The 26,788-nt window shown below is 41.2% G+C and overlaps 2 protein-coding genes across 5 annotated transcripts in view; one reads left to right on the forward strand and one right to left on the reverse strand.

The window, feature by feature from the left end:
- Positions 1–26,253, reverse strand: agtpbp1 (ATP/GTP binding carboxypeptidase 1). Of its 3 annotated transcripts, XM_079161339.1 has the most exons (27): positions 25,942–26,253; positions 24,534–24,592; positions 23,210–23,340; positions 20,539–20,606; positions 19,940–20,003; positions 19,441–19,587; positions 18,772–18,903; positions 18,505–18,598; positions 18,320–18,357; positions 17,870–18,078; positions 17,569–17,746; positions 17,198–17,239; positions 15,913–16,013; positions 15,120–15,236; positions 13,968–14,722; positions 13,412–13,495; positions 13,177–13,266; positions 12,765–12,913; positions 12,465–12,552; positions 11,377–11,521; positions 10,802–10,952; positions 9,824–10,004; positions 9,476–9,605; positions 8,645–8,776; positions 7,649–7,825; positions 6,317–6,468; positions 1–2,051 (listed from the first exon to the last, which is right to left on the reverse strand). In XM_079161339.1, the coding sequence occupies exons 2-27, from the start codon at positions 24,563–24,565 to the stop codon at positions 1,871–1,873; spliced, it is 3,768 nt and encodes a 1,255-aa protein (XP_079017465.1). In that variant the 5' UTR covers positions 24,566–24,592; positions 25,942–26,253; the 3' UTR covers positions 1–1,870. The 3 variants fall into 3 exon arrangements, 2 of the variants coding, with proteins under 2 accessions (XP_079017465.1, XP_079017466.1); XM_079161340.1 differs by lacking the exon at positions 17,198–17,239; XR_013767122.1 differs by lacking the exons at positions 1–2,051; positions 6,317–6,468; positions 9,476–9,605 and having other exon boundaries at positions 7,685–7,825.
- Positions 26,244–26,788, forward strand: part of naa35 (N-alpha-acetyltransferase 35, NatC auxiliary subunit) — an 8,428-nt gene continuing 7,883 nt past the window's right edge. Inside the window, exon 1 of one of the 2 annotated variants that reach the window (XM_079161343.1) lies at positions 26,244–26,383. The gene's annotated coding sequence lies outside the window, so the exon portion shown is untranslated. The remainder of the gene's footprint in view (positions 26,384–26,788) is intronic. The other variant, XM_079161344.1, reaches the window with a different exon arrangement.

The following is a 26,788-nucleotide window of genomic DNA, read 5'->3' on the forward strand; positions in this document are numbered from 1 at the left end:
TCTTCATTTCCTGTGTTACGATCAACTTAAAATGAGTCGCTATCACTGCTCGTTTCCCTCAAAACAAAAGGAGCCTGACATAAACTGCAAAGGACAAACATAAATATAACAGCATACACAATCCTCAGAACGTTCATTCACATTATTTATATCCCACAGACACACCCGCGAGCCAGGAACAGTTACCTCCCTGGGTTTGTTAAGTTGTTGAGTGAAATCTGAAAGTAAGTGGAACCAAGCAAAGGATAGAAAACGAGGGAATGAGGGAGGTCAGAGGGTAGGAGAACATGTTTGGGGGGGAGTGAAGGAGAGTAAGAGAGGATAATCAAATTGAAAGAAGAAACACACTGTAAGAGCATTAGCTGGGCTGAATAATGGAATAACCTTAACTCCTGCACTCATACACTTAAAAAGCCTCATATACATACAGGTTTGCATCCCAGAAAACAATACTTAATAAATTACAGAAGAAAAGCAACAGAAAAATAGCCATGCGCTCGCTGTACAAATGCAACAGAGAAGTACCTCATCTCCATGGACGAATACAGAAATAATCAAACGAACTACGTTATACTCTCAATACAAAGCACCGTCTGTGTTAATGCGTGGCTCTCTCCTCAGCACATACACAAAATGTACACATAGATCTCAGGAACGGATAAAAAGGAAACTAAATTCCAGTATCATTTTAAAAACATCACAGCAATGTTACCACTAGCTTTGGACTGGACTCTGAGAACTTCAAAGTAAAGAGGTGACTGAGGCTGAGGTTTGCAAACTGTGACTTGTTGTAAAGTGATTCAGTTTCTTTCTCTTTGTGTTGCGCGTGTGTAGTGTCTATCCAAAGTGCAAAAGGGTTTTTTGCTCTCTGAAGCTCATGCGCCTTGATCATTACCGTTTTTTTTTTTCAGTTTAATACTGTCTAATATTAAAAACAATGAAAACACTGTGCATGTGGATATTTTACATTCCATCTTCATGTTTTTAATGCTGAACGTGAGCCTAGAATCTCAAACCAGGCCTGTTAGTTAGTGGTTTCTATCTGCATTTCTTTTATCGTACAAGGTTTGTCTTGATAAAGACGTGAACAGTCTACATTTGAGTAATATAAATAGTTTCACTTCTGGATAAAGCAAGGCAAACAGCACATAGATAATCCGACCACAAGCTTAGCGGCTGATGAAGGAGGGGTGAAGGGAGGACGTGTAGTCACAGCTCAAGTGTAGTCACATCGAAGTAGGTTTTTCTTCACGAGACACTCGGGATGACGGACTGCGTCCCGTTTAGACACCACTACCGTGTCAGAAAAAATGGAAGGAACGAGGCAAGCAAGGAAGGACATAAGGAAGTCCCGGGTGAGACTAAAGAAAGGAAGTAAAAAGGAACTAAGTAGGCAGGGTGATTGGATCCTTAAGCTGATCAGTGAGGGAGATCCAGGTTCCTCCCATCACCAGAGTGATGTGTGAGAGGAGTCTCAGAAACAGTACCTGTAAGAAGCCACTGGCTCTATTAGCAAGTGGACAAGGGTGCCAGTTAAGGATCAGCGGTGCCTGCTGTTTGCTGCTCTGGCTAGCTATAAGTGAATCTCAGAGGCTATATGGTGTCTGAGGTCAGGGGTTACAGTCCATGAAGGTTATAGTATGACGGTGAAAGGTGAGAACATTCATTGAGCAACACAGTTGGGTCCAGTGGGCCAACAAAATCAACCCATCTGGGCAAGGAGCACCTCAATGTAGCCTACGTAGCATCGTAAAGTGTCTATATGGAGGTGTAAATCTAAGCTATTTATTCACAAAGTGAGAAGTGTGTTCTGAATATTTCACCTTAGAAGCTCAAATTGCCAGGGATCTAAGAGATTATCACCTCAGCGTCAGTCCCTGTGATTCGTCTCGCAGTCGGACAGTTGATCGAGGTGGATGGGGTTCTCTTGGACTCCGATGGCGTGCTCGTTTTCAGGCTCGCCGTCCTCATCGTTGCTCTCTGCGCTGTAGTCTATCGCCTCCAGAAAGGACGGCTCGTCCTCCTCCATCACGTAGGTGGTGGGGCTGCTGCTGCAGAGCAAAATAAAAGTGTCATTAACTCCCCTCTGTGAGTTAACGATGTGAATAAGCCCTGTCACGGGCATAGTCCTCACCTTCACCTTGTCAGGATCCATCTCATTGACGCCTATGGATCTTTTAAATTACAAAATGTTTTTCTGCATGCATTATTTCTGAGAAAATATACAACAAATGCATAGCACGTCTTGAAAACAAATACATATCTTCACTCACATATATAGTAGTGTAGCATATGACTGCCATGTTACTGTTCTTCACTCTGAGCTGAGCTCAGAGGCACCGGAGACTCAGAGCTCTCTGACTTCACAGAGTAAACACGCATCTGAAATGGGTTTCATGGCCCTTGATAATGTACTGTTGAGAAGCCCACTTCTTGAAAGCACAAATCAAACATAGCACAAGGAACTCGTACAAAATGTAAGATTATCAATATGCCAGTTTATTTGGATAAATATGATCTTTGCTATTTGCAGTGCTTAGGTAGAAAATGTACTCCTCTAATCTTACAGTGTGCCATTATAATCCAAGTTCTGCCCGAAGATCTCAGAGCATTTCTGAAAATGTATGATTTAAAATGAATTAATAAATGATTTGGTTTAAAAAAATGTGACAAAAGCCAATCACATTGGGCTCTTGGGAGTTTGTGATGAAGCGGCCAATCTTTAATGTCGATAAGCTGGAACCAGAGAATGTGGTATTTATGCTTGTTAAATGACTTGAACGATTATTCGATGAATTTTCTGTATAGCGCCTAATCAAGCAGCTCTAACTAATAGCTAAACGAATATATTGAAAATAAAAATATTGTTAAAAAACGTTCCAAACAACAGACACTGAAATATAAAAATGTTTTTTTTAAATCTGAACTAAATAGAAGCGGGACAGTGTGCTCTGACTGGGGAGGCTGTTTTTTTTCTTCCCTGTGGGTCTTAATGGTTAAATGGTTGCTGGTGCTTTGAGGTTTTAGTGGCTTTAGTGGCTTTTTAATGGTGTTAATGGTCTGAAATGTGATCCCAGGGAGACAGTCGATCCGAGGGGCTCAGACAATGATCTCCCACCAAGCTCACCAGTGTGTGAGTGCAGCAGAGAGAGACTGAGCAATTGTGCATCAGTATATGTACAGTAAATGTGTGTGTGTGTGTGTGTAAAATGATGTGGATGGACAGAATGTTGTCCAAACAGATAATGAGGGTTGCGAGTCAACCATTACAGGCCATTATAGAAATACCAAACCCAATCTCTCCTTTCTTTGGGTTACATTTTCTACATCAGTCAATTGCAGCCGTCTCTATAGACAGTCCATCTCGATATACAGAACCGTGTATGTGCGTTAAATTCCCTAATCACCTTCATTCACGTGGATAAATCTCCACGTCTCCAAACACTTAAATGAGTACATCTCTTCCGGTCTTCCTTACGCTCACACAAAAACACACCCATGCCCGTATCCACCCATTTACTCATTCTGAGACACCCACTTATTTGCAGACGCTTCCCAATGGCCACAATATCATTGTTATGATGACCTATTAAATGGTAAGTGGTACCATACCAAGCCCCACGCATAAAACCATAAACCCGGGATGAGAGCAACCAATCCCAAAGGACACTCACGCAAACACACAAGCGCACAAAAACACTTTTGGAGTCCCTTAATGATCAGACACATAAATGATGAATGAATATATCAATATTAGAGTAGAGCAGGAGAGAGGGAGGCTGGGAGACACAGAGAGATGGAGCGACGTGAGCATTAAGTGGTTTTGAGTTGAAAGCCATTCTTTCAAATCAACTGCTTTAACAAATCTGTGGAGGAGAGATTGCTGACATTAAAAAAAAAAGAAGTAAGAAATTAAGATAACCTTGGTGGTCACAGCTTGGGTTTGGCCAAGTTTAATAATGTATTTGCGGTGATGAACTGAAGCACAGTTTGATCCGTGTGGTCCTCATATTTTAATAGAGATGATTGACATGCAGTTAAGCTATGTGGTCATTTGTTAGGATGTACACGGGTAACACTGGCTCATGATTGTTTGAAGACGTTTCTTAAAATATGGATGAAGACGCAAGAAACTTTACATTTTTTGATTATTATTATTTTAGAGTTCAAATGTAATTTTCCTCATTTATCTTTAACGCTTATGTTTTGGGTCGTCTAAGGCCCTCTTTAAAAGAAACAAACTTAACATTGGTTTGTCAACGTGATATTTTTCTTCGTTTTATTAAGCGCACTGTTTACGTTGATATTGATATTAAAGAGGTTTTAATAGTAAGAAAAAACATATTTGAAGTAGGGCTGCAAGTAACAATTCATTTCAGTATTTAATCATTTATCAACTATTTCATCAAATAATTAATGAATTAGATTAGAAATGAATAAAATACTGAATATGAATAAATAACAATTTAAAAAATACAAATAAATACATATATTTGATATAACATAGAAAAATATGATTACTTTTTATTTGAGAAGTCTATACTTTGTAATTGCCAACATAGAGAAGACAGAAACAAAGGCCAGAACTCAAAGACAATAATCAAGATGAACTCGTTGTGACAAGAGTTATGAACAATGTGAAGATATAATACACTGTACTGATATAATACACTGTACTGATATAATACACTGTACTGATATAATACATTGTACTGATATAATACACTGTACTGATATAATACATTGTACTGATATAATACATTGTACTGATATAATACACTGTACTGATATAATACATTGTACTGATATAATACACTGTACTGATATAATACATTGTACTGATATAATACACTGTACTGATATAATACACTGTACTGATATAATACACTGTACTGGTATAATACACTGTACTGATATAATACACTGTACTGATATAATACACTGTACTGGTATAATACACTGTACTGATATAATACATTGTACTGATATAATACACTGTACTGGTATAATACACTGTACTGATATAATACACTGTACTGATATAATACACTGTACTGGTATAATACACTGTACTGGTATAATACACTGTACTGGTATAATACACTGTACTGGTTTGACTGAGATTAGTGTCGCTGTCCCCTGAACGCACTACTGGCACCTTAGTGGATGAGGACATGCTCTGACACTGATCACTTAAATATGTTTTTCTTTCCTACTTATATATTCCAGCTACAAGCGACTGTGCAAGAAGGCCGTGGAGGCTACTCATCTGCATGTTCCATGTGCATTGAATCTACACAGTACCATCGTGTTCACTGTGGCCCCAGCTAACCTCACTGTGTAGGTGTGAAGGGTATAATTAAAATTAAAATGACTGTTATACTCTCCCTCTTAGAGGAGAATCGGTTACAATAATTGTCAGCAATTTCATTATTTCTCTCACTCTAGAGTTGTCATGATATTCATCACACATGATCATTGATAGAATTTCAATGATGCTCACAGATGAAGCCCTGCATAAATGCATGCCTTCATCTGTTTCTTGAGTAGTGCTTCAGAGGTGATCCGGGGTGACAGTCACACCGTTGAGTATCAGTGCCAACGTGTCTGGCACTAAAGAAGGGGATTTGTGCAGATAAATGGAAAACAGTCTGTAAACACTTTACTGTTCTCCAGGTAGAATTTTTGGCAGCAGAAAATACTTCTAATCCGAGATACACTCTTAGAAATAAGGGTTCCAAAAGGGTTCTACCCAGAACCTTTAGCTTCTGAAGAACACTTTTTTGAAGAAAGAGTTTTTTACAAATCCTTTTGGTCATTTCAAAAAATTCCCAGTAGAACCTGGATAGAACCTCCAAAGAGGGTCCTGTGTGATCCATTACACCAAAGAAGGGTTCTTTGTATAACCTCTCATATGAGGTTCTGGATGAACCTTTCACAGAGAGTTCTAGGTACAACCCTTTATGTTGGGTTCTCTCTGAACGACCGACTTCCACGACTTCCAGGTGGAACTTATATAAAAGGTTCTACCAGGAACCAAAAAGGGTTTTCTGTATAGAACCCTATATGGCTCTAGGCAGCACATTTATTTCAACGTTTCTATCTTGGGAAGGTTACAATGCTGAGAAAACCTGTCATCTGTAGTGTGAACCTGCCTTCTTGTTTCTATTGGCTCACAGACTATATTCCTTGACTGTGTGTTGTGTGTGTGTGAGTTTCTAACCTTTAAAGTAACACTCTCAATCGCCTCACAGCATCTGTGTGCACCTGCGTGGTCTGTGCGTGTGACTTTGCAGCATGATACTTTAGTACTAACCTGACCACTTTCGACTGTGTCCCAATGATGTCGCTCTCTAAATCCAGCAGGTGTTGGTGATTGCGGATCCCCGTCAGCCTCTTCAGCCTCAACAGGGCCACGCAGAACTGAGCTCCCATCTCCTCCAGCTCTCTGGTGCCGATCTGAAGACCCTGAAGAGAACATGTGCATGCACATCAGAGACGTATACCAACAGATAGATACTAATATGTTCACCAGGAGGAACTGTCACACACACAAAGATGCCACATTCCAAAAAACTTGCACGCACAGTATTTGCACACTTCCAACATTTAGCTAAATTAAATTCCAAGAGTCCAACAGAAATCTATTTTAAAATGGCTGCTGTGGGTTTTTTTTAGCTGCTCTGGAGCCGGGGGACGAAGCTGCTGTCCATCTTCAAACGTCCCAATTCTCAATGCTGGAAAGCAGTTGCTGAGGAAACTTTTCATGTAGAAACATGATAATATATTTCATTTGCAGGAAGCACACATTCAAAAGCAAATGCACTCACACCTGCAACCCTAACAAAGTCTTCTCAGTGCTGCACAATCATACAAGTAAATGAATACTCACTCGGGGAGACACACACACAGAGCTAACCCCGGACTCAACCAAAAAACTTTCATGTTCCTATTTCCCTAGAGCAGAGCGAGGGACATCAAAACTTGGCGTGGCCACAGAGATATGCAGCTCCAATTCAGTAGACATTAGTTCCTGCACATCTGGACAAACACTTGCACACACACCGGTGGGGGTGCTAATCAGTGCCAAAATGGCATCCCTAGACATTGGCAGAATTCAGTAGGAAGGAAATCAGCTGGGGTGGAAAGACAGTGAGAGAGAAGAAAGGAAGGTAAAGGGGTCAAAAGAAACAAGGATAAAAGAGAGAGGCGAAGCAAAGAAAAAGTGGAAAAAAAGGATTGCAGCTCCACCTGCTGGACATTGCATTAGATTTATCGGGGCACCTCCCTTTCACTTACAGAGGGTGGACACAACAAAACACATCTACAACGCAACAAAACCAGACACATTAGCCAAGCAATTCATTCTGTGCATAATGTTTACGGTTTTCAGAAAGGAAAATAGCTCTGGCTAATTTGCCTCCTTGGCCCATTAATTTGCATATATGCAAAGATTAACAAATGTCCAGGCTGTCTTGGTATCCAAAGGGTTAAGCCGACCATGAACAGCAATGTCCAATTTCCTGTCATTTCTCTCCACTGTCTGTCTAATAAAGTCACAAAAGAGAGTATTTCACTGCAGAGCTATTGTATCAAAACTACATAAAACATAAACACTGCATTGAAACTAAATAAAATTCACGCTTACCTTATATTTCCCCTGGTCACAGCCACACAGCGTGCTCTCCATGGTGTAGCTGCGCTGCACTCCGATCTCTCTCCATACAACAACACGGGCCGTTGACTCTTTGGAGCGCTCCACAACAAAACTACAGCTGGCCATGCTGAAGGCCGGGGCGATCTGGGACAGGATCTTAGGAAGCGCCTGAAAAACACATAACAGTTTGAGTGTTTTCGTGTCGGTATGTGTGCGTGAGTACATCGGGGGGGGGGGGGGGGGGGGGGGGGGGGGGGGGGTAAAGTACATAGACTGGCTTATCTTGGGAAAGCAGAAGCATTGACTGCTGCTCCCCACAATGTTTGCTGTGGGGTTTGTAGCCCGAAGTGACTTGTCCACTCGAAAACTCTGTCTTGAACTGGCATCTTTATTCGCATTCTGCTGAATTAAAAATATTTTTTGCATTCCATAACGCAAAAGAGAAACAACAAATGGATGTTGGCCTGACCAGCTTGGTAGGTGCATGACAAGAAAAAGTTTCTTCCCCGCTGCACAGTGAAATTCAAGGTGGATTATTAAAATGACCAAAGTAAAAGCAATCTGAGTACGTTTGTCAGATAACAGCTGGTGTCGAAACACATGTTAATGACTGAATAGATAGTAGACTAATAGATTAGGGATTTCAATTGAAGAGAAAAAGGAAATCCATTGCAATGACACAGAGGGAGAGATAAACAGGAAGCAAAGTAATGTAATATGGTGCTACAATCTGTTCTTTAGTGAGGGACACAGGATCGTATTTCAGTGCATACACTACAACGAACAGACATGTGCTGATATGTAAATGTAAGCTGCTCTGATACCATCTCTTTTCTGTAAAACTTAACACAGGTGATCTCTTTGTACCGAGTTCAATGCAATTATCATTTAGCGATGTGAGAACAGTAATCTGAAAACAGAGGGGAAGAGTGAGATTGTGGTACTGTAAGGATGAGGCACAGCGCATTTGTGTGTGTGTGTGCTCACTCTGTATCCAAGGTCCTCTTGTAAGTCACTGGACGTAGCACTGATATTGGATTGCCAGACTGTCTCCTTCACGCTGCAGCCGTACATGAATACATTCTTCTTCCTGGAATGACCGTGGTAGTCGCAGAACACCTGTGTATGTACACACACACACACACACACACACACACACACACACACACACACACACACACACACACACACACACACACACACACACACACACACACACACACACACACACACACACACACACACACACAGGAAATAGAGGGAGAAAAGGATTAAGATGATCTCCTCTTGTTTAAATAGCTGTGTAAAAAAAGGATTAATACAAAACTACAAATCATCAGAGACAGATACAACAGCTAACATTAATTCACTGTATCATCGTCAAATGCACAGTGATACTGTGTTATAGTAGCTGTAAATGTCAGTGGTACTGCAGTGTTACTGCTCATATTTCTCAAAAGACATTTTCTCAGATCTATTTCCAGAGGACAAACAGCGGCCTCACCTTGCTCTGTGTTGTTAAGTCATCACCCTTTGTACAGTAAACAAATATCCTATAAAAGCAATATCCCATTATATCCAACCTGCTGACGCACAGTGTATTATAGAGGGCTATTGAGGCTGCTGTGTGTGGTAACTGCATTAATGTCTCAAAACCAATGTGGTGATTTATTGAAGTGAAATTTAGTGGACATGCAGAGCGTGCAGCTAAACAGGAGAAAAGGCACCAACATTAATAAGATGTTAGAAGAGGCTCTTTATGCATCCCAAATGAAAGATGATGCGGCAAAGTGCAAAATACCCCTGAAGAGGTCATACCAGTGGTGCCCTTTGTATGTGTGCAAGGTACTGCAGCAGGCTCTTAGTGTGGTAGATGGTGGGGTGGAGCTCAGCATTGGGGTTCTGCCACTGGCGATTCAAATCCTCTCCACTCAGAGAACAACGATGACTACAGCAGAAAGGAGATGGCAGAAGAGGGGGAGGATACAGAGTGAAGGAGGACAGAGCAACAGCTGGAGAATCCTTCAAGACAAGATCGTGTGTGTGTTAACGGTAAATAAAGCTGTGACCAACGTGCAGGCCCAGGCTCGGCAGGTGTAATGCATCTTCAAGTGTGTATACTTGGAAGCTGTGAATGCGTGTTCGTTCTAGACTCATTTTACTCACTTTCCATTTACAACTCCATCTGGGTTGAGCATGGGGACTATCTTGAAGATGTAGGCATCTCTCAGGCTGGCTGCCAGGTGGCTGGTGCCCATCAGGAACTCCAGCGTGCCCTTCATTACCCAGCTGGCGTTGGTCTCTCCAGGGTGCACTCTGGCCGACAGGAAGATCAATGGACGATTCCCTGAAGAGGGAGAAAGAGGGAGAGTACAGCACAAACACAAATATAAGAATGAGGAAAAAAAGAAACAGATTCTTCAATTTAAAGTTTTCGCAGCTGAGGAGAAGCATCAGTGAACTTTATTGGACAGAAAACCTACTTGGGAACACTGGCATTGCCCTGATACCCCAGGGCTGTTCTAATGTAATATACAGTAGTGGTGCAGTAAAATGTTCTTGTAAGGATTGGTTTTTAATTATTTAAGCATTAGAAAGGAACATTTCTGTCACTTACTAGTGAATTTCTTAGAGGACATTTTGGAGAACTGGAGCCGAGCATGAGGAAGTTGGACCTTTAAGCTTAAATTATTTTGTTACACAGATTTTCTAAAATGATGAGAATGAACTTCTATCACCAAAATGACTAGATTAGATTTGTCAGAAAGGTTTGTGTAACAGTCAGTAAATGTTTAGATATTATGGCCCATTACCAATCTCTTCAGGACATCTGGCAATCTGGCATCTGACACCCACGTCAGTTTACCAATGTGAACTTGATTTTGTTGCATATTGAACATTTTTCCAGATCAACTCATTGATTTCTTTTTACCATCTAGGATTTAATTTCACCAGGAAAATGAACTCAGTCTCAGAGAATGTGAGTTCTGGGAACAAACAATAAAGGCTGGTGAGGCTACAAAGGTTTATCCAGTTTTTCCAGGATACATAAAAATCCTGCAGCTGAGATCGTTCTGCTCAGGAATGGTAGTGATGGTGAGCAAATAATTAAAAAAAAGAATAGACCTACGGTGATTTACTTACTAAACTGACAGATGTGGTCATTAGAGTTGGACTCTGGCATGGCAGTGATGGTGAGAAGAGGGCAGCTGTTTCCCCCCAGAGTTTGACAGAGGACGTCCTGTCTCAGGTAGATCTGGGGGGTCCTCAAAGCCTCCAGTTTGGACAGGTGCATCTGAGGATACAATGACAGGATTACATTTTTTACATTTTGCTCACTAACATTAACTTCCATTTGAGCCCCCATCCCTCACACATTTTACTGTTGTATTGTTGCACGGGCTGTTTATTGGGACATGTGTGATTATGCGACTCAGATTGGGCTTCTCTATTGTTGCTTGTTTTATAAGCAATTCTGCATAATCACTCTATATAAAAGGCCGACTAAATGTAACTATACAACATAACTATTGGCATAATGAGTGTACAGTACTTTGAGAGCACAGTAGCTATCTGAGCTCGCATTTAAAACGGCAAATAAATGATACAAGGAAAACAAAACAGTTGACTGGGTGAGGGTTGTTAGTGCTCAGAGATATGTACACTATTAAATGCTAGTGCTCTCTAGATTACAGCAAACAGTGGTATTGTAATACTACCTTAAGAGTGGAGTAGGTGTACGGGTAATGATAGGCAAAGTAGCAGACATCATCCTTATGGCTGAAGCTTGTGCTGAAGGTCATTGTATAATAGGACTTTCCTTTCTGACCTCCCGCTGCAATGGAACTCCTAGCAAAGTGATTCCTAAGGAGAAGATGAGTCATGACTAAATGTTGCACGATATAGCACTCATAACACACTCAATACAACAGCTGTGCCATACACTCTGCCTAGTTTATAATGTTGGACTATTATCTCTGTAAATTGCACATCATCTTTATACTTCATACTGTGAACTTTCACAGTCCCGTGGGAAATATACAAATTGTACAACTCTTTCATTTAAAAACAGATATGTTGCGCATATTTTTATAGTATCTCTTTTCATATTTTTATTGTAATTTATTTTATTCTATATTTTCATGTTTCATGACTTTTGCAGTATTTGCTTTTTATCTGTATTTTCTCTTGCTATGTTTATTGTTATGCACCAAAAACAATAAAGGCAATTTCCATATAAGTGAAAAACTACTTGGCAATAAACCTAATTCGAGATGTGTAAAATAAAATGATATGTATATTACTGAGGTAATAGTTTATGGTGATGTAGTTCTGGACTACATTATATTGAGATGTGTTTAAAATATTCTTCCTCCCTAATGTTCGCTAATAGGGAGGACTCTGTGACGATGACAAACTAAACCTTAAAGCCCTAAACATTGTGGGAAATCATAAAAATACTTTATGGCAGGACAGTTGTATTGTTGTATCTCAAAAATAAATATGTGGTGCAATTTGTGAAGAAAGGGTGTGTCTCCCTTTTCCAAAAATGTTGCAGTACTAAGTACATTAATACCAGCTCATAATAACTTTGACAGAGTAGCAAGCAATAAAGTAGTCGAGAGAGCTTTATAGCTACTGTATATAAAATACATAAACATACAAGGCAATCAATTAACACCAGCACGTTGTCTGCAGTATGGAAAAATTGGTATGCTGCATAAAAACTGTGCACTTGCGCCACGTTACTGTAACACTTATTAAGATAGTTTTTTAAATTTCCCTCTCCCCCTCTGAGTGCACCTACTTGTAGTAACAGATGTCCGTTCCTGTTCTGACCCAGCGAGGCCTGCCACTGATCGCCTCCTGCACAGAGTACATCAGCACCTGCATGCCTGCACACACACACACACACACACACACACACACACACACACACACACACACACACGAAAGATAAACACACACAAGTTTAGAATATGTGCTGTCTGATGCTCAAGCCTCATATTGACTGAACTGTATGTCAAAAAAGAAAAATGAAAATCTTCTGTAGGTCAGATGAGAATGACAAACTGTTGGGTGTTTGACACGTAGTTATGCATCTCACCGTAGTTGAACTGGCTGTTTGACTTCTCAGAGTTGATGATGTTGAAGCGGTAGGTGGTTCCAACGCGCATGCCGCTCGCCTCAAAGTAGAACCACTGGTGGTAGTGATTACTGTTGATGTCTGAATTCAGCACAAGGTCATACTCGTATCTGGAGAAACACCACAACAGAATCTGTAAATTTGGTCCTAAACTTCATCAACTATTAACAATACTGATCTCCAATACTTCTTTTGTTTTAAATCTAATTTCTGGAAAATTGTTGTGAAAGTAGGTTGAAGGTTGAATATAGTAAAAGTTGACCACAGCTTTACATGTTATCATTATATTGAAAGATGATGTCGTTAAAACTGCACATCAAATTGTGTAGCTCTAACTCATTCCCATGTAACTGGTGAGACAATGAACACTTACTTCCTAATTTGAACTGCCTTCCTGAGGTTGCCAGACTCAAACTGAGAGTTGAACTTCAGTGACTCGCCATTGTCTTCAATCACAGGACAACTGAAACACAACAAAATGTGGACGACAGATTGAGCTCATCTGCTTTGTGGATGTCACAGCTCATTATCCAAAACAGGAGAACCTGTAGCTGTTTTAGCCAGTGTTTAAATGCTTATTGTTAGCACAATCAGTAGGAAGGACTTACCTGGGAATGTCCAAGTCGTAGACTACTTTATCCACGATATCATTGGGATGAATTAACCTCTCAATGTCCTGGAATATTTTAGACCTGCAGGATTAGACCCAAAACCAAACTCATGATGAACACAACGGGTGGACAAATATGTTTTCCATTAACAAATATTGTTTATTAATGAGGATGAGTCCAATAAGCTATCGGAAATGCATTTTCCCACCACCATAACCTTACATTCACAGCGAAGTTTAAAGGGCAAACTGTAGCTCAAATTCAGACTAAAAAGTCCATTTGGACTGACATGCAACCCCAGAACTGAATCACATGATTGCATTTAACTTTTTGCAAACTGTGCCAACAACTTGCATCACAAAAACATCACTATTACTGAGGCTACAAAAGGTCTGCCTGGAGCCCCATAAGTCAGCACGAGGTCATGCTCATATATGTAGCATAAATGAAAGACTGAAAAACACTACAGTGCGCTTAGTTCTTACAACCTGTACCTTCGATTTGTATGCTTAACTATTTCTGCAAACCACAGTGTCTATATAAAATGTCTCACCTCTGTACACCATATACTCTCTCCTGAAGGGGTTCTCTAAATGTTGGGGCAATGTGGCCAAAGTAGTCAGGGTAAGCTACTTCAGCGTACTGGGGTACGGACTGCGTTCCCTTCACCATCTCCACGTAAAGGTCGGGGTCATGAAGCGGGAGGAGCAGCGCCGTGTCTGGCACCTCCAGAACTGATCCTTCATCCTCGGCTCCCTCTGAGCCACAATCTGAACCCCAGTTACTGCCTCCTCCTCCCACACGACGAGTAGAGATGCCCCCCAGGAGCAGTGGAGACTGTATGAGCCTTGTGGCATTGACTGGGGATCCTTCTTGCTTGACTCCCCTTTCTAATTCTTCTTCTTCTTCTGTGTTCAGAGCCCCCTCCGCTTCTAGAGAGACACACTCCAACACATGTGCCAGATCCTGCTCTATCATCTGCACTTGAGAAGGAGACCTGGTGAGGGAGGACAATGTTGTATGTGTGTCGGGGGAAGGAATGTGGGCCTCCTCTTTTCTGTCTTGGTCCTTGGTGAGGTGGATGGTGTCCAGTTCTAGAGGTGTTAGAGGAGCAGGAGTGGGCACAGAGGGAGACGGCGGGGTGTGTTTTCTTTTGGTAGGGTTGCAATCCTCCTGACAGCTCATTATGGGGACGTGCTTTGGGGACAGGGCTTGAGCTGTTGGCACTATGATTGGCCGAGTGGATCGAGTTGAGGAGAAAGATGATGATGTGGTAGAGGCACTCTTTGACGGTTCAAAGTTACAACCCTGTAGGAATAACATATCGATCAGAAAAAAGGCAGATATTTGTGGTAGGCCGCATAACATTAAATACAACAAAACAAGAGAAAATATAGAAAAAAGATAATCATAGAATTAAAAAAGGAAAGACAAGATATTTCTATGTGACTATGTTGTAGAAAATGTATATCTCATACTAATTCAGTGCTGACATTGAGCCAATAAGATAAGATTTTACTAGTACATGTTAAAATACACCAACCTGACTGAGTGAAGTGTGCCAACACATTGTTTAACTCTGTCACATACGTATGGATTAATAAACCAATTCAGCTATTATACATGTTGCTATAAATGTAGAGTTTTTTTTGGTCTTTTTTTCACCTTGAAATCTTGTCAACAAGGGCAAACATTAATGACTGACCTGGAAGTCTTCAGAAAGCTCCAAGAAGAACCTCTCATAGACCCTCAACTCCTCGAATGGACGTCCGGGGTTCTTTTTTGGATGTAGCTTGTTTAGGTCCGTCTCTATGTCATCATTCTGATCAAAAGAACACAAAGAGAGAAAACACTCATATCTCACTGTGTGCCATCTGGCTGCATTTCGGCTATTGCTCAAGTATGTTGCTATCTAGGGAATATGAGATGAAGAAAACAAGGGGGAAAAAAAGAACTACAGCTAATATTGAAATTTTCAGTTCCTCGCTGGATTGTTTAGTCACATCCCGAAGGAGCAGAACAATGTTTTGATTAAATCAGTAATTGCAAATGTATATCAGGAATGATTGACATGTTTGACAAAGTGACATGAGAGTGTTAGGCACTGGTGAGTTATGACTACCCTCTGCTGGAAATTTAGAAGACTTCATCAACATCAGTAAAAAACTGACACATCTCTACGATACTCCGTCCTCAAATGACTCAATCTGTAGAGATTCAGTTTAATATAATGAACAAGACCCCAAATATCAATAGTGGATTCATGATTTTTAAACAACCGTGTGAGGATTCACATCTTTTAGCCAATTATATTATACATCACAACCCTTTGTGAAGTTCAATCGTGTTATAAATCACATAGGTCTGAACTCTGCACGGTCTCTATGACACCACTGTCATACAGAGAAAATAGACTCAACATTTTGATACAATATTTCACATGGCACATAATGTTGCCATGTGAAATATGGTGTGTGCCTCCGAGTGCTGAATGTTACCGAAGTGTGTTGATCCTTCTCGTCCTCTTCGTTCTCAGTATCGTTCTCTGTGTCTGCGTCTGTCTCCTCGTTATCGTCACTTTCATCCACCACATCATCCACTGGGTACACACACACAGATATGCATTATAAGGTGACTGTCCTTAACTGGAGCAAGGTGTTTATTATTTAGTGCGTGTCAGCCTGGCACATAACCAGACTGGTAGAACTCAAGTGTTTCTGGACATTGAGTTTAATTACTATGACATGAACAGAGAAACTGTAAAGCAAAAATAAACCAGATGTGAGCAGCCATGATTCAGAGATGAGTGAGAGATTTAGAGGACAGAATAAATCATGATTATATTTCTTAAAATACAGCGAGCTGGTGATCTCAATGACAAGTCAATGTAATAGCAGTAGCTTGTTATGTTACACCGTTCTCCATGGTTGGTTTACTGACATCACTGACATGTTTTTGGGAATATAGAGGCGTCAACACAATGTAGCGCTAAGACTGAGGCAATTACTAGGGCTGCTGTTGCTAATTAGGGCTGTCAAAACGGTGGTGTTAATCATTGTTTTATGGACTTCCTGTTTGACTTTGCCCTCTCTAGGAAATTAACTAAAATGTACATGTACATCATCAAGCAGAATCAATTAAGCAAATCGCTACATGACAAGTGATATTTTGACAGGACGTGTTTTATTTTAGATCAGTTTAAGGGTGCTAAATTCAAAATTCTACGAATGAACATAGCAGTAAACAACTATTTCCTAAGTAAAGATATAGTAGAGTAATGTTTACTTAGCCAGTCCAGCCGCGCATGTATGCAAGTTCCTGTGTGGGTGCCCAACTGGTTAGCTAATTGTTGCTTATGTGGCGGTTACAGCTGATAACGGCGTCCTGACCCACAGCGTCGTCGAGGAAGCAAAGCGCCCACCCAGGTTAACACTGTTAGCTCTGTCAGCTCTGTCAGCGCTGTTTGCCCTGTTTGTGGTGCGAGCACCGTTACAATTTAGCACCTTTTAAGGGAAGAGCAAAGTGGGTCAAATATTCCATTAAAAAGCCTGTGGATGCAAGGAGGCAAATTAATTGAGTACAGTTTAAGTGCATAAGTCTACTGGTGAGCATGCAACCACTGAGCAATGTGCACTACGCATCTTTATTACATGTGTATTACTAACACATGTCATGTGTTAGTTTAGTGAAGTTAGAGAATGACGTGAGGTGAATAAAAAAAAGAGCAGCAGTGAGTGAGTCTATGTATTCTGAGGATGGAGTCGTTTCTTACGTATGTCTTACCCTTCTTTAAGGGCCTGTCGCAGAGCTGAGGATTTTTTCTCCCTGAAAGTGTGCAGCAGTGTTGCCATTAACAATTTATGCGGTCAAAGATATAAGCATTATTGTGTGTGTGTGTGTGTGTGTGTGTGTGTGTGTGTGTGTGTGTGTGTGTGTGTGTGTGTGTGTGTGTGTGTGTGTGTGTGTGTGTGTGTGTGTGTGTGTGTGTGTGTGTCTGTGTATTATGTAGGGCTGAATCTAGGAGCCATGACTGCGATAATAAAAAAAGGTGTCCGTCTGTACAACATTATCATCAATGAAAGGCATGCGCATACACTGTGATATGCAGGGGCACGCTCTAGTGAAGTGTGTGTGCGTGAGTCCTGTGTTCTCACCCCCAGGTGGCTGGCTGTACAACTGCGCCACAGGCCCTGCAGCAGGTACATGTGGCAGCTGGTAATGGAAGGCTGATTTGATGGTGGGCAGAGGCAGACGGTTCTTAGGAAAACACTTCCTCATGATGAGACTCGAAGTGTTGATAAGTGGATCCAGAGTCCGCACTGGGAGACACTCCTTGAAATGAAATCACACAAAAAGTAGAGAGTAGGCTAGATGGATTGTGAGTGTGTGTGTGTGTGTGCAGTACGTGTTGCATGCTTTAATTGTTGGCCAAGCACATGTCACATTCTCACTCACAGTGGACGAGTTGTAGAGGATCCTCATGCCATCAGCGTCTATGAATGCTTTCCTGCCGAGCTTGATGTTGGTGATGTTCCTGAGGCAGACCAGCAGCCCTTTGCGAATCAGCATGTGGCGATGCCGCGTGTCATTGTGATGCCAGTCCTGGTACAGAGCCAGCAAGACATGCACATGTCCACCATCCACTGCCCGGCGAGCATTCGTCTCTGCAGGGGGAAGTGGTAGAGGGAGACGATAAACATGAAGAGAAGGGTGGGAGGAGTAAGAGGGGTACATTTGAGGAAGAGGTAACTTGAAATCTATGTTGAATGAAACAGAAAAACATTCAAGTACAAGCAAAGTGTTGATGATGGTGGAGGTGAGAGAGGCAAAAGGAACCCAGCACCAATTAGGGCTCACTACACTACTGAAGAGTCAAAACTCAATGCTACAAAGAAAATGACTCACTGGATTTAAGCAGAGCTCCCAGGGCATCCAGAGCTACCCTGTTGATTTAGAAACAAGGCAAATTACACGGTTACATGGTCTGCTCAACAAACGTCAATGACACATTGGAAAATGGCCTGTGGATGTCACTAGTTTGTTATAACACAGCACTCATGCTGGCTCATTCATCACAATCGACTGCTTACTTAAGCAGGCTGGTGTTCTTCTTGCTGTACGGCGCGACAATCTTGAACATGAGCTCCACCACTCCGTTCTTACCCAAAGAAACAGCGTTCACCGCTTCACAAAAACAAACGCATAAAGAGGACATAGCATTCAAAAGTAGATAAAGACATCAAATACCACTGAAACTTCATCAGTTTAAGATTCTGTGCTATTTCTTGGAATTCCAATTGAATTCCAATAGAAAATAACATTTTGAGCTGTGAATTTCAAAGTTAAAAGTAACTTACAGTTGGTGGAGTAAACCCTGAGAACCTGCAGGCAGGGCAGAAGCAGTTTGGTATTCTGTAGGTTCTGTTTTGTTAAGTTGACTGTGGCGTTCAGCGCTCCGCTCAAACGCGCTTTCACTCCAAACTTTCTGTCTGAACACACATGATCATGCAAAGAATACATCACTAAATTTGTTTTCTGCAAAATACTAAATAGCAAGTCTTCACAGCACCCTGTGACCACTAGTAGACTAGAGAGCAGTGTTTAGTTAGTATTGTGTACACACAGGGACAAACATGCATGCACTACACGGGTAGTTTGATTCACATGCTAGTCCGCTGATGAAGTGGCAGTAACGCACCAAGAAATGGAGCAATGCGCCAACAAGGGCAAGGATGTAAACAATTTAAAAAATGTACTTTGCTAATGTTTTACGAGGAAAGAAATGCACTCGACAAGTTTGTTAGACCTCAACACACAATGTGTTTTGCCAAGTAATACCGTATGTAAACATAACTTTTATTTGTCTACAATAAAACTGAACAGCACCTTTCACAGCACTGACTAGACTTTAGATGACTCAAGTGACATGACATTTTAGACATGAAACAAAGACACACAAGATGAACGGAGACAAATGCAAACTCAACAAAATGTCGAGATGTGTTGAACTGTGTCATTAAACCCACCTTTTGGGCCAACCTTGGCGAGCAGTGAGTGAAGCTGCAGCATGAGTTCTTCACCGGGAGGCAACTCTTTACTTGCAGTGATCAGAATCTGGAATAAGATTCCTGTTCCTCCTTTAGACACAAACACTCCGACCCTGCGACCTCTGCCTGAAGACAGAAAACAACAATAAAGCAGCATTAGATGTGAATAAACTGAATTCATGATGGGAATATGCAGTTGAAATCCTGGGAAGAACAAACCTTAAAACATTACTACTTTATCGAGACATTTAACTTTTACTACCACTTTACCATTTATTAGTGTGGCTCAAGGAATTTTTTTATGCTTTAAGAATATATTTACTACTCACATGAAAAAGTAATTTACCCCCAAATATAATTTTCCTAAATTGTAAATGACAGTTAAATTGTCCACTTTATCCAGTAAATGTTATTAGCTCTCAAAATCAGGGCATAAACTGCTTTTTTTTTGGGGGGGGGGGGGGATCACTCTACTCACCCACAGTCAGCAGCTCACTGAGAATGTACAAAATGTTCAGAGTGGTCTGGACATCCCTGGTGTTCTGTCGAAGCCACACGGGGACACTTGTTAAACAACATGCAGGTGAATATCCTGAATTATAGCAAGGTGTGCAACTACCTCTTCAGACATTATTTTACTCCCTCCTAGTCGTGCAGTCTAATCTCAAATCAAACGATCACCTGCAGCGAGGTTTCCCACAGCTGTTCATACAAAGCCAGTGATGCATTTCTTACGTCTCTGCATGCAATGATTTAAGCAGTGAGCTTATTCTGGCAACGCTCACATCGTGGATGTCTATTAGTTTGAAGAAGAACGTTTCAAAGTGAGGGAAATACACCTTAAAGAAATAGCTTTATCGCTAGTTAGATGAGAGGATTGATACCACTCTGGTACTGTAAATATGAAGCTACCACTAGCAGCCAGTTAGCGTAGCTTAGCACAAAGACTAATAGTCTTTAGTAGTCAAATTTAGGAATTTACCACTCTATCCATTTGTGCAAACAGAAGTAAAAACTACAAGGTAAGCTTAAGTGTTGAAGTGTTGTCATGTTCTGAGCTGCTGTGAGTGAGCTGACCTCCAGTGAAGCCAGAATGACCTCCATGCCACTGGAGCCTTTGGACATCACCTCTTTTCCGCTCTTCTCTGCAACACACAACAAAATGAAAAGGATCAGAAATGTGAAGATAACCAGTTCTGCACTTGTGCAAAGCAACCGAGGGGCTTCTCGCACAAGCAAAGGGAGCGCTGTTATTCCAAGTACAGCGGGTTGTCCTCTGAAAAGAACTGGTTTGCTACGACTCCTACTTCGCTGGAGAATGAGCATTATATGCTGTCACTAACTAGGAATGCATCACAACAGCAGGTGAATATGGAAATGAACGGTGTCAAGCATGAGGCTTTCATGGTTTATGACACACACAAACACACTTATGGGGTCAGATCAGTCTCAATAATTGCAAATGCACACAGAACGATTCACAAATACATTCCAATGCACACATAAATAAATTACGATTTATATGAATGTAAAAAAAAAAAAATCACAAATATATTTCTGCATTTGTATGTATTTGTGTGTGGATTTTTCTATTTGTTTGTGGATCTCACTGCATTTATTTGTGGGTTTTTTGAGACTCCCCTGAGGTGGCTGGATTCGCAAATGCGTTTTTTTCAACACGGACCTATCTGTAGCCAATCAGATGTCAGCCTCATTTTCAACCAATCACATGAGCGCAGCTCCCCCCTCCCCTCCCCACGAGGCTGCCAGAGTTGTTGAATCAGGAAATAAATACTGTAGCCATCTGTGTTCACCCAGAGCTCTACGACGGATTTAATTCTCCATTAAACCAAAACAGAGCTCCACTGGTCTGTGGAGCAATTTTCTTTATATCAATTTAATCTTTATCTTTATCAGATGTATGAGTTTATGAGCCCACTTTCAACTCCTGGCTGTCCGTTCTCTCTATCATCCTTGTTATGTTTCTTGGTATCTCTTGACTGCCTTCTGTTCCAAAAGCTCTGAACACGAGACAAGAGTACAGCAAAGTCCTTCTTGAGGTGTATAGTTACTGTGAACAGGGTCACGGACCTCCTCCTTCCCCCTAACCATCGTCACGCTCATGCACATTTCAAGTCGAGGCTGTAGGCAGGGTGTGACAGACAGCCAAGCAGGAGATGAGAGAGGAACAGCTGAGGTATCATGATTGACGGGGTCACAGACGGAAGCCTTCCCACTGTGCCCAACAGTCATGATGGATTAACTACAAGCTTACTTTGAAGTGGGAGGAAGGAAGCAAAGAATTATAGGAAGAGGAAAGACGAAATTCAGGAACAGCAATAGTGAATTCTTCACTTTCACACAAAAGGCTCCACTAAAGTTGACTCAAGTGATTACAGTTGTTCTCACTCAAAAAATCCACGATAAAAAAAAATGACATTGTCTGAAAACTACTAGCTGCAGGGAAAGAATATGAAATGTGCTAGGTTATCTTAAACAGTTTAAATCTGTAGTATTCTTTTCTTAATCTTGTTTTAAGTAATGGCTGCAAGTAATCAACTATTTTCATTACTGATTAATTGGTCGTCAATATTTAATGAATTTTTCAATTACCTGATTAATCATTTAGTCTATTTAATGTATCAAAGTAGTAACAAAAATGCACATGACAATTTCAAAGAGCCCAAGATTATTTCTTCAATTCGCTAATATTATTTTTACAATGAGATCAAATTGAGAAAAGCAGCAAATCCTAACATTTGAAAGGTTGTTAGTTGGCACTTTTGTTTGATAAATGACATTAACAATTATCACAACTGTTAAAATTATTGTCAGTTTGACAAATACATGAATCAACTATTTGTTAAAGCACCAGAGCAATGAGAGATTTCTATTACTTCCGGCTCCTTGGAGTGGCAGAGAGGCCGCCTGCTAACAGAGACACACTCGTGTTTCAGTCTGTTCTCCACAGCGACACCGCACAGAGGCTTCTTCTGCTGTCAGATCTTCTTCTCTACTCTCCTTTTAAAAGAGTAATCAGAGAACCAGATCTGGAGACACTGCAACAATCCATCCACACTTTGACTACCGGTGCACTAACCCATCTCTATTTACACGACAGTTGCACTGAACACATTTTTAAGTGGAAAAGTGCAGTAGAGGGCATATCTCTGCCAGGTGTGTCTCCCTCTCGCCTCCCAAACAAAGAAGAGTTGAATGTCACTCAATTGTCCCTTCCAGCTCCCTTTACAGTCAAGATGGCGGCGAAGAAAACAAAAACAGCCATTTATTCATCTTGTATCGTGCCTAACTTTAATGGATCATAATATACTGGGTATGGGATTAATCTGAAGATGCTCCGGTTCAAAATGAGACCAACTTTTTTTTTGTGGATGTCAGTTTTTGGCCAAATGTGGCTTTTGCTACTGAAGCAGTTGTTGATCACTTGTCGCCCCTATCGACCGGTTAAGAGGAGTCAGTAGTCAATGGCGGTCAATAAAATGTTTTTTCAAAAAGTGTGAATCACCGTAAAAAAGAGGTGAACAAAAAATATGTGGCTGATCGGTCCGGCAGTATGTGGGATTATCCGTGGACAGACAGACAGATACACAAACACCTATTACACCACTGTAAACACATTGCTTGTCTGTGAAAAAACACTAAAATACATGGAAAATGCTGGATTTTGTCTTGTTTTCAGTTTGAGTACAGTAGATTGCAACGTTATTCAGTGCGCGTTTGCTCTCACCCTGCGTCTGTATGAGATGAAATATCTTTGCAGTGACCTGTCTTGCCGTTTCGACATCCCTCATCATGGCCTCTCCATTCATCCTCTCCAGCTGGCCCAGGAGCATCAGTACTCTGGAGTTACTGGGAACGCTGGAAACACACACACACATAGACATTTCTACCTTTAGGAGGAACATATATGTAGCAGACTAGCTTTATTCAGCATTTGGAGAAAGGATGAAAAAATATATATTATTAAAATCCATCTGGAAAGGGCAGAGATCAGTGTAAGCGTCACACACGCAGCGTAATGCATCATGATGATGCATTTACACAGAAGGTGGATACTTTAATACGTAAGCATGTGCTTAAAGAAAAATCTGCCATGATTTCCTGCTTCATGTGTAGGATTAGATGGATTAGAATGATGGATCGGTTTCAGTTTATCTAGCACTGGGCGGCACTGGAGAACAAGCATAAAGCAGCCCCTCATATGTGTAAATGCCCTAATATGACCACAGTGAGTCTCAAAATGTCTCCAAAATAACAGCCTACGGAAATAGCTCTTTCTGGAATGCAATATAATAGTGAAAAAAATACAAATTGGCAAGCCATGTTTAATTATCGACTTTAAGATGCATTTCATTTATTTCACTGAAGTTGAGTGGCGGACTCTCATCGCGTCACCATTTCTGGGATAGTGACCCATCCCCCATTTATAACCTTAGCTCAGTGCCGCTCAGCTGGAAACACAAGGTCAGCAACGGCAAACATGGGAGAGAAAATCAAAACTCTGCGATTGCACCCAGTGGACCAGAGTTTCTTATATGTCCTTATAAAGACAGAGACTGAGACTGTGTGTGTGTGTGTGCGCTGGAGACAGAAAAGAAAAAACTGGAAAAATTGAAAGAATGGTGAAGAAATTACATAAGTCTGGACAAAGGAAAACATGCTGAAACAGCAGTAAAGCCTAAATAAACACATTGCATAAGTCACATAATCGACCAATGAACACAGATGAACTAGAGAATGAACACATTATACATATTTAAACTTAATCAGGGCAAATACACTGAAAGGTTTATTCCAAAGAGGTTTCCTCTGCATTAATGATGAGTGTTATTTTCAGTAATAATGACAAATACATATGGAAAGTTCAAGCAAGGCCAACTAATCATCTGCTGTGTTGCACAAACAAGCTCTCTTTCAGACACAGATGGTGCAACACAGAGAGAGAGAAGAGAGAGAGAATATGTGAACAGATAGTAACTTGTGAACTTGTTTCACACAGAAACACAATCGTAATACATATCACAGCCTGTATGTCTGTCTGTGTAACTCACCCCTTCTCTGTGGCCATTTTGGGTTTGTTCATTTTTACCACTTCAACATGTCATGTCGTCTGCAAGAGAAATAAAATAAAGTGACAATGAAGGACAAGCATACACATACTGTGCCATTTTAGCAAAGAGCATAATAAACCTTTGCTCATTACGCTTAAAGAGATCCCTCTGTTGTGATCTCAGCCTGTAGCTGGCTCTGCAACTATGCGAAACCCAGATGACAAGCAACCTGAAATATCTACTGTAGCCATGAATGTGTTGAACTGTGCACATGAGTTATCTCTGAAACAAACTGGTGACCTGTCCAGGATGTGCTGGGACAACCTACAGCTGCAGAGAGATGGCTCACATCCACTTCACCAGGACCGCCTTAATATCAGATATACAGAAGCGCCTGACTGATTTTACACAAAACAAAGAGGCTGCCCTACATGCTGTAGATCTCAAATGTCTGGAGACAATAGACCCGTAGATCAGGTCATTTGAACACAAAGTTTGAGAGAAGCAATACAGTGCTAGTGTTCAGCTGCATTACATCAAACCATATTTTTTTTTAAAAATGCAGAAGAGTCGAGCAAATGACTCCAGCATTGGTAACGTGAATTCCCACAGGTCTCTGAAGAGTCCCGGATCAGATCAGGTCACACAGTGAATACAGGAGCATTTATGGGCTGAGATAAGATGAGTCATAAATAATAGATAATTAGATAAAGACAAAGGTTTTATTACATGGGTCTTTACAATGTTATAAGGTGCTTCAAATGACACATTACATTTTGCAGCAAACAAAACAAAAACATAATACAATTAAAAGAAAGAAAATGCCAGAAATATGATCAGGCTTGCAGAGTCAAACTGCAATAGTCCACCAGCTGTTTTACTAGACAGGTAACATCGCAGACGACCACACCTGGGGATCTCAGGTCACTTGACCAGCGGCTGAGGAGGAGCAGCTAGATCAGATCATAAAGAGCCTTAAGTGTGTGTTTGAAGCTTTCTCCAGAGCAATCGTAAAACTGACATGTTTTGGAGGCCAGCTCACACAGGACAGATGGTGGCCTGACCACAATAACACCACAGGGCTGCCTAGCTCCTTCCACAGACCACAATCCCAAAAACGTTTTTAAAAAACATGACACGCTACCGTCATAACACCAGCCCACGGGGACATTTGGGTTATTCACTGTTATTAGCCTATTGTTTCACAAGATGCTAAGTTAGATGACCTAGCTGTGGCTCTGAGGCTGCAGTCCGCTGCACCTGCTGGACTAGTCACTCATTAACGGCCGCCTGTCTGTGGCAGCAGGCGAGCTAACGAAGCGATATGCTAACAATAAAGCGCACAAAGGCGATTGTAGCAAGAGCAACAGAGCTGCATATTACTAACAACAACGAGGGTCTTACCAACCTGTCTGGAAAAGGAGCTGCTGTCTCATGCAGGGTGGACCAATACCGAGATAAGTGGGACCGCTGCTGGTCGCCTGCGCGTTGCCTGAAACGCCCTGATGGTGTTGTGATGAGACCCGTCCCAACTGTCAGAGGTGCTGTCGGTGAAACACGCGAGAGTACGTTTCTCTGCGTGGTTGTAGGCGCAGTTAGGAGGAGGATGGAAAGCTCCCTAATGAGCCAAGTCATTACCTTCCCCCAAAATATAACATTTGTTTAGTTTTACACCTGAACTGACCGGGTTTCAGACTACAAACTGTTCATTGAGAGATTGAGCGCCATCCTGACATATAAGGACTACATTTCCCATGTCGACAGTGGCCTGTGACGTTTAATTTATGCGCCGATTTCTACAGCCGCTGAGGAGATCTTTATTAGCTACATGGTTAATACAAAATACTAAGGTACGTGCACATTTACAACGACTATATGGACTTCTAATAACAGTGCTATTGTTTTGTTTTGAAGATACTCCATCTTTGTTCATAGGAAACATCCACTGTGGGCAGCATTAGCTTGTTAGCACACGGTATTACAAGCTACTTTGACGTTGGTGATAGTTAGCGAACATGTCCTATGCGTCTCACGTCTTTCGATACATGAAATAACCTGAAATGCATTTTTTTTTGTAACGTACGTCGGTTTTGTAAACATTAAAAGGGTTAGTCATTACACATTTGTAGATGGTAGAGCCAAAATAGCCCAATAAGCTGACACACTGTTATTTTATTCGATTCACATGTTAGCTAGCTACGTTGATCTAGACTGAAGGAAATGCATCGATATCTGCTTTGACCTAAAGTAATTAT

This window comes from Pholis gunnellus (genome assembly GCF_910591455.1).
Source record: "Pholis gunnellus genome assembly, chromosome: 6".
NCBI classification, from domain to species: Eukaryota; Metazoa; Chordata; class Actinopteri; order Perciformes; family Pholidae; genus Pholis; species Pholis gunnellus.

What these genes read in the sequence shown, in the direction of transcription:
- agtpbp1 (XM_079161339.1), bottom strand. Translation starts at nt 24,565, where the DNA reads ATGAACAAACCCAAAATGGCCACAGAGAAGGG. An exon ending in AGCTTTCTGAAGACTTCCAG is followed by an intron (nt 14,723 to 15,119) that starts GTCAGTCATTAA and finishes TTATTCCTACAG; the next exon opens with GGTTGTAACTTTGAACCGTC. An exon ending in AAGAGGACCTTGGATACAGA is followed by an intron (nt 7,826 to 8,644) that starts GTGAGCACACAC and finishes TGTGTTTTTCAG; the next exon opens with GCGCTTCCTAAGATCCTGTC.